Source organism: Hordeum vulgare, chromosome 2H, assembly GCF_904849725.1.
Source record: "Hordeum vulgare subsp. vulgare chromosome 2H, MorexV3_pseudomolecules_assembly, whole genome shotgun sequence".
Taxonomy (NCBI): domain Eukaryota; kingdom Viridiplantae; phylum Streptophyta; class Magnoliopsida; order Poales; family Poaceae; genus Hordeum; species Hordeum vulgare.
Genome location: NC_058519.1, coordinates 398,451,626 through 398,463,602, shown reverse-complemented (window position 1 = coordinate 398,463,602; position 11,977 = coordinate 398,451,626). Strand labels below are relative to the sequence as shown.

Below are 11,977 nucleotides of genomic sequence, written 5' to 3'. Positions count from 1 at the left end.
TCTCGGCTTCCGCTTGAGGACAAGCGAGGTCTAAGCTTGGGGGAGTTGATACGTCCATTTTGCATCATGCTTTTATGTTGATATTTATCGCTTTATGGGTTGTTATTACACTTCACGGTATAATACTTGTGCCTTTTCTCTCTTATTTTATAAGGTTCACATTAAGAGGGAGAATGCTGGCAGCTGGAATTCTGGTCTGAAAAAGGAGCAAATTTGAGATACCTATTCTGCGCAACTCCAAAAGCCGTGAAAATCAACGAGGAATTATTCTGGATTTTATAAAAAATACTGGGAGGAAGAAGTACCGGAGGGGAGCCACCACGAGGCCACAAGCCTGCCAGGCGTGACCTACCCCCCTCGTCGCGCCTGGGTGGCTTGTGGGCCCCCTGTTGCCTCTCTAGCTCCCATCTTTTGCTATAAGGAGGGTTTCGTTCCAGAAAAAAAATCAAGAGGAGGCTTTCGGGACGAATCGCCGCCGCCACGAGGCGGAACTTGAGCAGAACCAATCTAGAGCTCCGGCAGGGCCGTCCTGTCGGGGAAACTTCCCTCCCGGAGGGGGGAATCGTCGCCATCGTCATCACCAACACTCCTCTCACCGGAGGGGCCTCATCACCATCAACATCTTCATTAGCACCATCTCATCTCCAAACCCTAGTTCATCTCTTGTAACCAATCTCCGTCTCGCGACTCTGATTGGTACTTGTAAGGTTGCTAGTAGTGTTAATTACTCTTTGTAGTTGATGCTAGTTGGATTACTCGGTAGAAGATCATATGTTCAGATCCTCAATGCTATTAAATACCTCTCTGGTCATGAACATAATTATGCTTTGTGAGTAGTCACTTTTGTTCCTGAGGACATGGGATAAGTCTTGCTATAAGTAGTCATGTGAATTTGGTATTCGTTCGATATTTTGATGCATTGTATGTTGTTTTTCCTCTAGTGGTGTTATGTGAACATCGACTACATAACACTTCACCATTATTTGGGCCTAGAGGAAGGCATTGGGAAGTAATAAGTAGATGATGGGTTGCTAGAGTGACAAAAGCTTAAACCCTAGTTCATGCGTTGCTTCGTAAGGGGCTGATTTGGATCCACTAGTTTAATGCTATGGTTAGACTTTGTCTTAATTCTTCTTTCGTAGTTGCAGATGCTTGCGAGAGGGGTTAATCATAAGTGGGATGTTTGTCCAAGTAAGGGCAGCACCCAAGCACCGGTCCACCCACATATCAAACTATCAAAGTAGCGAACGTGAATCATATGAACATGATGAAAACTAGCTTGATAGAAATTCCCATGTGTCCTCGGAAGCGCTTTACCTCCTATAGAGTTTGTCCAGGCTTGTCCCTTGCTACAAAAGGGATTGGGCCATCTTGCTGCACCTTTGTTACTTTTGTTACTTGCTACGAAGTATCTCATCACACAACTATCTGTTACCGATAATTTCAGTACCTGCAGAGAATACCTTGCTGAAAACCACTTGTCAGTTCCTTCTCCTCCTCGTTGGGTTCAACACTCTTACTTATCGAAAGGACTACGATAGATCCCCTACACTTGTGGGTCATCAACCCTCTGCCAGACTCATCTAGTCCGACAAAGGATCAGGGACTACACCGAGTGGGTGCACTGAGCGTGCCTCCACTGGAAGAGAAATACAAAAAAGAAACATTCTGCTTGGTCATGTCCAACAACAACATTCAAGTTCAATAGACTCTACAGACTCCAACCGACTACCAGCAGTCAGTAAGAGTCTCACGAGCTACTGTTGGGGATACACAAAATGGGTAGGCCCATGAAGGGTCGAAATACCATAATAGCATGGGGTCCACACATGAGGTGGCTCCAGACAAATACATACATACTATCCACTCGTACAAGTACATTCCATCCACTCGGATGACAGTCAACCACTCGGCCGTATGACTCACTCGGGGATGCGAAGACCAACAGTTGACAAGGCAGTCGAAGCATAGCGAAGGTTCTATAGTGAGGTGACATTATGGCATCAATGCCCCATCTTGTAACATAAGATGTGAGGGGTTGTGCACTCTATATAAGCCACCCCCTCCGCATAGCTCGGGGCTGGGCTCTCTCTAGTTTTAGGACTTAGCTTGGAGATCCGTTCTCCCCTCCTCTCTCTCTCTCTAATACACCATGTAACTCCGTGTTCATGACAGATATGCAAAGCCTCTCCGGATCATGAGACGTAGGGTTGTTGGGTTGTTATCTCCACCGCGAGAGGCCCAAACTCGCTAAAATCACCGCGTCACCCATTTGCATCTCGATAGACCATGCTCCTTTATCCTATCCCCTTTCTATTGTCGGAATCGTTACCACGACAGGTAGTGCCTGAAGCCCTCATGTCGTGCAATCAATCCATGCAGGAGAGATCAACCAACGTAGGAGAGACGGACCCACACACGTGTGAACTGGTGCCGAACTTATTTGCCACCGCCGTCGGCGGTGATGGCCGAAACCCTAGTTATGTCGCCTCAGCAAGTCCCGTTGCCAATCAGAACACATGCCGAGCCGCCGTCGCCTTTGCACAGACTTATGATTAGGAAACCTTAACCATCTTTGATCATTATTTTATCATTTTAGTCTAAACTAAACTAAATGGGCGGTGACGTGCTCGCACTCATGCCCAGGCCATGCACGCGGGCCATCGGATTGGCATGATAGGACCGGCCCATTAGATCATCTCTAGCAGATCCCGTAAAAGGAACGAACCCGCAAAATTTCGGCGAGTATACGGGTTCGCCCGATTTAGTGTCCAGAACAGACCCCGTATCACGCATCCGGACCGTAATTTTTTACCGCGGTCCGCAAAAGACCCCTCGAGCCGACATATATACGGTTTTACAACGTGTTTACGGGTCAAACCCTATCCTCCTCCGTCGCAGCTCCGTCACGATTCAACTCCCACTCCGCCCTAATTTCTCGCCGCCGGCGAGACAAAAAAACCACCAGCGGGCTGTCCCGACCATAGACGGCCACGAAAATGGAGGGGATGACGCCGAGCGCCGTCGCCGCCGCGTCTCCGACGCCGCACGCAAGCGGGGATCATGGAGGTGGCTGAAGTATGGCCTCCGGCTTTCGAACGCCACGATCTTGAGAAGTACGAGCACGAGCTCGCGTCTCGACGCATCGGCTCCTCCAACTCCTCTGCTACTACGAGTTCGTCCGCGGGTGCCTCGTCTTCGCGGACCATCACTTCGGTGAAGAGAAGGGCGAAGGAGCTCGGGCCGCTCGCCGTCAAGCTCGAGCACGACGCTGGCGAGCTGCGTGGAGGGGTCATCGGCCCCGATGATTACTTCCCCCCGGGGCAGGAGGATCACCTCATGGGCGCCATCATGGAGCGCTAGGTGAGGGAGGCGGCAGAGGATGCCACACGCAACCGCCGCGAGCTCGAGATCGAGTAGATCTTCCTCGAGCAAGGGGTCACGGCGTCGCAGGCGAGCGCGTCCAAGGAGGCGGACCTGCACGTCCTGAAGGTCGAGGAGGACAAGATCTGGATTGACCTCGACTCCAATGAGGAGTAAGCTCCTCCGGCTCCTTCATCGCGTTGTAGCCGTCGCACCCGTCATTTTTGTCAGCATTGGCTCGGGTACACTGCACGGCCCGTAGATCCCCCTTACCTATTAGTAGTATGAATAACTTATGTAGTTTAATGAAGAATTGATGTAGTTTTTGCAATAACCATGCTTTAGTTTGATGAATGATGTAGTAATTGCTTCCCGCGAACACTTTCTTCTTCTTCAAAATTTACAGTTTTATATACGAGGTCTGATCTTTCGTGTACGACCGCAAAATCGGCTCTTTTGTGTGGTCTGCTAGAGATGCTCTTAGGCCAGGTTTGGTGTAGTCAAAAAGCATTTTCCTATTCTTTTACACGCAGAGAAAGATAAATGTGGAAAAAGGCTTAACAAAAGCTTCGCCCCCTTTCCCCCAATGGCGCACTCGGCTCACTCTCCCACGAGCGCTCGTTTACCCTAGCTCCAACGCCAGCCCGCACCTCCGCTTCCCTTTGTTCGACGATGGCGTCCACACCGCCGCCTGTAATCAGCAAGGCGGGAAACCTCACTGTCTTCATCACGCCCCCGGCCACGCCGCCGCCGGTGGATACCCCGACCTCTCGTTCGGCCGAGTCGCCACGATCTGAGTTTTCCACCCCTAATTCCACTCCTCGTTCGATGGCGTCTCCCGCGTCCCCGCCGCCAGAGCATACAGCCACATCGCCTCCGCCGCCCAAGACGGTCTCGCCGCCTCCGCCGGTCAAGACGGTCTCCCCGCCACTGCCGCCGGCCAAGCTGTTCCAGGCCTCGCCAGTGCAGGTGCCTCCGCCGCAGTTCGAGAAGGCAGAGGCTAGGACGGATGGATCGGCGTTTGGCTTCTTCTGGGACGCGGTTTTGCGCGTGCAAGAAGGTGACCCGGGAGAGAGTCTGGTGTGTTAAATTTGTAATATTCTTTTGGTATGTGGTTTTGATCTGTGTGTTTTTCCACTCCATGTAGCGCACGCAAGCTTGGATGAGTACATTTCGAATTGGTTCGGGCTCGATCAATCCAAATACCAGTGGGCGCTGAACGACTATTACGAGAGCACCGGAAAGGTTCATGTCTTTACTTTCTACCCTAAGATTTGCGCTTCTCTTGTATTGTTGCGCTCACCTGATTGTCTGATCTGTATCCGGGACTTCGATTAGATGCAAATTTGTGGTGATCTGGGGTTAACTCAGCGAAGATCCATATTTCCTGTGCTTCCAACTGGACTGCACTGTCCTTGCTTCTGTACGGAACTCGAATGATGTAGCTTATTCTTGTGAGGCTAATTCTTGGTGGTAGACAATTAGCTGTCACCGGTTGTGATCATGGGAGATTTAGTGCCATTTAAGGTTTGCAAAATGTTGATAGAGACGTGCTGTCTGTTCTTTGGTGTGCTGCCAAAAGCTGTTTTGAGGAATATTTGCAAGTCGCAACACATTTGAGTGGTGCTTATGCTTTAGGGCGCCCCCTTTTTTAGGTCAGATCACTTAGTAGTCAGTTGTGTCTTCACTTCCGTTAGTGTTTTTATAGAACTTTCCTATCACTGTTTTTGTTGAACTTTTCTGTCATGGTGTTTTTAATCCAGTTTATATTGTACTCCCTCCGTCCGGAATTACTTGTCACACAAATGTATAAAAATGGATGTACCTAAAACTAAAATACATCTAGATACATTCATTCCTATGACAAGTATTTCCGGACGGAGGGAGTATGACATCTCTTTCTTTGTGGATGTAATTACGGCTTTCTTTTGGTGGTCCACTATGTTTGGGTTTGATTAAGTATTCATGGTAAGAGTTGTAAATGTGTGTTATTTTCCATTGGATTTTGTAACTGTGACTTGTGCCTTGATGGTTATGACTTGTAGCTTTATTGAGGCTGCAAATGGGCTTTGTCATATATGGTTGTGCTTGAAAATGAATTTGAGATGCCATCCATCATGCTGGAGAATGCTCACATGATGTATTATAAAATCCAAGTGAGATACTGAAAGCTCCTCTCCTAGAGAAGCTGCTGCTGATCTTAAAATAAGATAACTGTAATTTCCGCACTATGTGTGCTTGTTCTTCTGGGACTCTCACCAGCCTGTGGCCCAGGCTTCACTTTTTTATTGCTTAAACGCCCTTAGCACTCGCCTAACCAACGCTTAGTGCTAAAGCGACCGCTAAACCTTGCTTTTTTTTGCTCAACACTAAAAGTTGCGTCTAGGGCAGAAGCGAAGCGTTTAGCTGTCGCTCAGCGCTTAAGCGCTGCCTAAAAACGCTTTCTTGAACACTGAGAATGATGCTGGGCACAAATTCGTGGTTGAATATTGGATGTTGTGAATTGGGAGTAAATTTGTACTTTTAGACCAAGTGTGACCTTCCGTTTGAAGTCAGTGGAAAATGTCTGGCACGGTTTATGCCCATGCATGTTATCCACCCATTAAAGCTACTTGCAGTTATAGCTGCATGCTATTTTTGTTCAAAACTCATGGGGTATGTAAAAACCATGTACTGGCATCATCTGCATTTGATTCTGTATCAACTTGCAGTCACAGTTGGTGCTGTTCTGTCTTTCTTTTGACCAGTTTGAAGCATGCAAGACCTTTCATCACAATGTTCCACAAACTCTTGTAAATCAGATTTTCTCACCTGGTAATTTCATAGAAGAATTGTAGGCCATCAACTATAAGTTGGATTTTCTCCACTAGGGCCTATCTCCATCCTTTGTTCTCTCCACTAAGCCTAATTTGAGAAGTTGTGGAAGATATTGAAAACCTCCATGGATGCTCATCAAGACATGAAAAGTACACTTGACAAATTGGTACTGTCTGAGTGGCGAAGAGTATGCTTCGTGTGGGCCTACAGCCACAATGGGATAGCTACGGTGCTGAAGATGGCCAGACATTGTGGCTGCAAGGGATTGGGTAGACATGTTGAGTTGGGATAACTGGGAGAGAGTAAATTGATTGTTGCGTGCCTCAAACATAGATTCATAGCAATATAGCATTCTTATATAGTGGATGCTAAGGTCCTTTTCCTTTCCTAACACAATGTGGACTCTTAATAAAGTAGAGTTCAATCCTAAAACTTGCTAATATATTACTATTTCTAAAAGACTCTCAACCTTTGGTTTGCTGGCTGTTGCATATCCTTGATCAACACGGGCGTCCTAGTCCTACTACTCCAATACACCCATAGCATTGGCTTCTTGCTGGCAGGCCGGCTGCAACTAAGTACTGAACTACCATATACTAACGTCCATAACACTACACCCTACCTGGACGAGCAGCTCGTCCTACGTTGTACCCCCATCTATTGCAGATGTGCACATAACTATAATTTTTGCTTTGCTACCTTCCGTTTTACTTCCTGCCTGTTTTGTAGAAACCAAACGTATGGTTACTCCGATACTTGTTTAGTGCATGACCAATAGAAAATTTGTTTTGCGGAAATACTTATTCCTGGCTAGAAAATCTGGACCTTCCTTTCCTTTGATGCAGGAAATCCACATCATCTGGCATATGTCCTTGCAAATCTGCAGGCTCAAATGCATACATGCAGCTTCCAATTTCTTCTTCTATTACGGTACAGAAGTCCAAGCAGGGACGTTGGTTTCTTGGTCCTCATGATCCTCAAGCAGAATACAAGTCCAGGCTGTGGGCATGATTCACCCTAGTTGCTGACCTGCCGACCCAGGGATGTCTTGCCTCTGGTTGCCTTTGCAAGAACCGTCGATTTTAAGTTTGCCAAGGCGGTTGCTGTCGCTGCTGTTATGCCTACCACAGCTGCTGCACCTAGCTTCTCTGCTGCTGTTAGTTTCGCCGCACCTGTCTCTGACGTGCTCCGTGCAACTGTTTTAGTGCTTAAATGCGTTTGCTTGTGGCGGCTGATCTGTTGCTGCTTGTGCCTTTGAAGCCCCTGCTGCTTCTTACTCATGGGCCGCCGACACCACTTCATCATATTGTGTCACCACTGTGAACTTGGCTCTGTCAATGTAGCACCGCTCAGCAAAGGGATCAACTCAGTATCAAGCTGGCAACAACTGTTATAGGTGTTGCGACCTTGTAAACTCCTGAAACCTCATGCTGCATCATGGTCTAAGCCATATTTGATGAAGACGATGATCCTTGACTTAACTGGAAAAAAATCAATTGTCTCCCCTGCCCCATAAGGATCAGAGAGTCGATGAAGCACACTTTTCGTGATAGGGTAGATAACAGACTGTATCATGACGCAAGTGATCCTTCATGACATGTTCTTGGCAGCAAATGCCTTGAAGCCATTGGGTTGGCTCTGATACCAAATGTGTAGTTCTAGATCCACAATGGGACAACTACCATGCTGAAGATAGCCAATGCGTGGCTGCATGGCTGCATGGGATTGTGTGGGTTTAGTCTGAGAGAATAACGGGAGAGGTCAGATTGATTGTTCTTGCTTTGCCTCAAACATACTCCCTCCGTCCGGATTTACTTGTCGCACAAATTGATAAAAACAGATGTGCCAGAACTAAAATACATCTAGATACATCCATTCGTATGATAAGTATTTCCGGACGGAGGGAGTAGATACATGACATCCTTATATAGTGGATGCTAAGGCCCATTTCCTTAGAGCATCTCCAGCCGTTCGGGCCCCTAGGGGCGTGAAATAGCGCCGCCTGGGGGGGGGGGGGGGCGCCAGCGAAAAACTCGCCCTGGGAGGGCTCGGGTTCACATTCGCTACCCCAATGGGCGCCCGAAATGGTTTCAAAAAATGTGAATCACCCCAAATTTGGCCAAAATTCATACGAAGTTCATAGATTGATTAAAATTTGTACAAAAACTAGAAAGAACATAATTAAACATTAAAAACTAGCTAAAGTCGTCGTCGCCCGCCGCTGCTGCCCGTCGTCGCCGTCTTCTACATGCGGAGGAGCTTGTAGAAGGCTATGTAGTCGCCGTCGTCGCCGTTGCCACCCGCTGGAGCGCCGTCCTTGCTGCTCCTTGGCCCTGGGTTGCCGAGGCGAACAGGCGCCGACGCCTCCTCGTCGCTCTCGTCAAGGATGACGCCGCCACCCTCCTCGCGGCCGCATCGACGAGCAGAGATCTCCTCCAGGGCTCCGCGCTGCCGCTTCATTTCTCCCTGGACGTAGTACTCCCTCGCCCATTTCACGGTGGCCTCGTTGTCGTCGGTGGCCATGGCTAGGTGCTTCTGCTTGACGGGCAGGAGCTCCGGCTCCGTCTTCGGCCGCACGAGGCGGGAGGAAGAAGCGCCGGCTCATTGATGATGATCCCGGGGCTGCGCGTGCGCTGCCGCCCCAACGGCGTTTCCTGCGGCTCCGGCTTGACGGGGAGCAGCGCCGGCAATCCGGAGGAGCGGGAACGGGAGCCAGACGAGGAGGACGTCGTCGACTCCATCCTCCTCGGCGTCCAGGAGCTGCCGCGGCAGCGGGAGAAGGTCCGCGGGGGAGGGTACTCGTACCTGGGCGTATTGCCGTCCTCGATGTGCTCGAGGACGGCCTCTAGCATGCGGCCGGGGACGCCCCACCATTGGCGCCGCCCCTCGGAGTTGTGCCGGCCGCGGGGTTCGACCCCGTTGGTGGCAGCGAGCTGGTCAGCGTGACGGCGGTCGAAGAACGCCGTCTAGAGCGCGTCACTGTCGGGGGCGTACCGCGGGAGATTGCGCGAGTTCTCCGGCAGGCCCGACCTAATGCACGCAATCTCCGCCCGTCGCTCGGCACCGGGACGCTGCCGGCGCTGAGCCTCCAAGACCCCGGCACCCGCATGTTCGGCGGCGCCGGGTACTCCGCCTCGTAGAGGAGGTGCCGGCGGCCGAAGCCATTGGCGGCAGCTCCATCGCTGGGGTAGCGTTCGGCCATTGGGGAGGAGAAGGAGAGAAGGTGAAGAAGGCCGGTGGCGAAGAAGAAGAGGGGAGAGCGTCGGCGGGGAGAAGTGTGTGGCCACCGGCGGGGTGTGGGTCGCCTTATATAGCCGCGGGCGGGCGAGCACGTGGAGTGTTGGCGTGTGAACGCGTGGGAGGAGCCGACAGGACGTGCATCGCCGTGTCTTCACTGCGCCGCCCGTGAATCAATGGAAGGCTGACCGGCGGCGCAGCCTTCGCATTGATTCCTGCGGGAAACGAGGCGATGAGGACGACGACTGTGCGGCCAGTCGCTGACTCGGCGGGCCCAGCGGTTTTTCGCGCCAAAACATTCTCCGCGGGCGACCCCAGCACGCTGGCCTGGGACCGCCGGGGCCAATTTCGGCCCGAGCCGGCGAAAAACAGCCTCTTGGGGGCGTGACTGGGCCGATTTCGTACCGCCGGCGCAAAAAAGTCGCCCAGGAGGGCCTGTGTGTGTGTGTGGGGGGGGGGGGCAAGTGGAGATGCTCTTACCAACACAATACATATCCAGTGTAGAAGCAATGGGGGCAGCTGCCCCCACTCAATTTTTAGTGTATTTGTAATATACCAAGCTAAATAGTGATTTGTCCCAGTTTGCAAAGAAATTTTTCTCATTTGACACATCTTTGCCCCCTCTAAAATTTAATCCTGGGTTCGCCTATGAATACAGACTCATAATGAACTAAAACCATTCATTTCTAAACTTCCTAAAAGACCCTCCCTTAAGTTTGCTTGCTGTTGCATGTGTTTGATCAACATGTGACCTCCTGTTACTGCAATACGTCCATAGCCTTGACCTTCCTGCCATCCGGCCAGCTGCAACTGAACTACCATAAACTAGCATCCACAACACACTCGCAGCCATATATTTGCACCAGAATTTGCAAGTATTCGTGTACTAACACGATAAATATCTCTGAACATAACCGTGAGGATAATTGGAGTGGAGGTGCAGCGGTGCAGCAGCTGATGCATTTGCTGTACAGGGCATATTGCTAATATTACAATGTTGCAAAATTAATTTGGTTTAGTTGTTGGATGTTGTCATTCTAGTCAAGTGTATTGTTATAGTGATAAAAGGGGAAATATTATGGTTTTATCAGAATTCTCTGATTGAAAGACGTGTCTACAATATGAATTGGTTTTTGAACTAGGGTATTTTTGCTCCAGCCTTGATTTATTTGAATTTGAGCTGTTAAATTTAGGTGGAAAGATATCTCTGGAAGATGTATTTTCCTATCATAGGATGATGATAGTGTCTATTTGGACTTTGCAGAAACTATTTCTATAATTGCCATACTCTGTGTGTTGTACTTTAACTACCTGAAGCACCAAGTGCAATTCAGGACTTCAGATTGGTCACAACATGATAAATAGCTACCCCTGTCTCAAAATGTAGGACGTTTTTGACACTATGATAGTGTAAAAGAACATCTTACATTTTGAGACAGAGGGAGTACTTAATTTGTAGCTGCCTCTCTAGATTCTACCTTCACTGGTTTCCTACAACTACGTTTGTGTAATTGCCAAATTGATTATGCATATGTGCTGTCACTGTTATACAGAAAAGCATTGTTTATGCATTCCCATGATGAGTAAAAGTGCCATCAAATGAAGAAGTGGCACTAGAATTTTACCAAGGTTATTTGTTCTGTAGGTCTGTATCCAAGATGCATTGTTTCATTTCATTATATTCACCACTGGATGTAATACCGAATCGAGTTTAGTTTATTGATTTTTGAAACAACATTATATAAATTTTGTTCTCCAGTTAATTAACATTCCTCTCTAATTATGTTCTCCAGTTAATTGACATTTCCCCACTAATTATTGGCAGGAGATGGATTCGGGTAAGGCTGCCAAGACAACAGAGCTTAGTGGTAAGATGCAGAAAGTGTAGTGATATATATTTATGCACTTGTCGGTAGCCAAGCTGGTGCTATGTGTAAAGTTGGATTTGGAAGTGCATGGAAGCATGAAGGTTGTTGCCTCTTTTCCTACAACTAGCAGGATCAATCTGCTCGTGTCAAGGTATCAAGTCAGTTGAATTAACGAGTCTAAGCAATTTATCTGCTCCCTAAATTGTAATCCTATAATCTTTTTCTGTTTGTATTGTGGAACACATTATATTTGCAGTGGCAATTGATCTGTTAGAATGTTTGCTTGTGCAGTTCATAGGGTGATTTAATCTGCATTATCCATGTCACATTTGACCGAAATGAAGGTACATTTGTGTTGTATCTGTGCAAAAAAAAGTATCTATCTGCGTTCGTGTCTTGTTAAACTATTAATATTTCATATACAAAATGGATTAACCTTTCTTGTCTGTTCAGCGATTTGCATATGTACCTGAATTTATCATATTTGGGCCTTATTTAACTTCTGGACATATCTGATCTGTGCTTCAACTACACAATTATGGTGATACTACTTGGTGCAAAGTGAAATGAACATAAAATTAGTAAATATAGTAAGTCCTTTTTGAGGTGAAGTAAATATAATAAGTATGTGGTATATGTGTGCAAAGAGTAAATTAATATTCTCTGAACATTGGGATTGAGTGATATCTGTA

At 48.2% G+C, this 11,977-nt stretch overlaps 1 protein-coding gene across 1 annotated transcript; it reads left to right on the top strand.

Annotated features, from left to right (window-relative positions):
- Nucleotides 1-3,898: 3,898 nt before the first annotated feature.
- On the top strand, nt 3,899-11,672 carry LOC123426409 (pollen-specific leucine-rich repeat extensin-like protein 1). The gene is made up of 3 exons (XM_045110242.1): nt 3,899-4,423; nt 4,511-4,608; nt 11,243-11,672. The coding sequence occupies exons 1-3, from the start codon at nt 4,036-4,038 to the stop codon at nt 11,303-11,305; spliced, it is 549 nt and encodes a 182-aa protein (XP_044966177.1). The 5' UTR covers nt 3,899-4,035; the 3' UTR covers nt 11,306-11,672.
- The last annotated feature ends 305 nt before the right edge of the window (nt 11,673-11,977 follow it).

What these genes read in the sequence shown, in the direction of transcription:
- LOC123426409 (XM_045110242.1), top strand. Translation starts at nt 4,036, where the DNA reads ATGGCGTCCACACCGCCGCCTGTAATCAGCAAGGCGGGAAACCTCACT. An exon ending in GGTTTTGCGCGTGCAAGAAG is followed by an intron (nt 4,424 to 4,510) that starts GTGACCCGGGAG and finishes CACTCCATGTAG; the next exon opens with CGCACGCAAGCTTGGATGAG. An exon ending in ATTACGAGAGCACCGGAAAG is followed by an intron (nt 4,609 to 11,242) that starts GTTCATGTCTTT and finishes AATTATTGGCAG; the next exon opens with GAGATGGATTCGGGTAAGGC.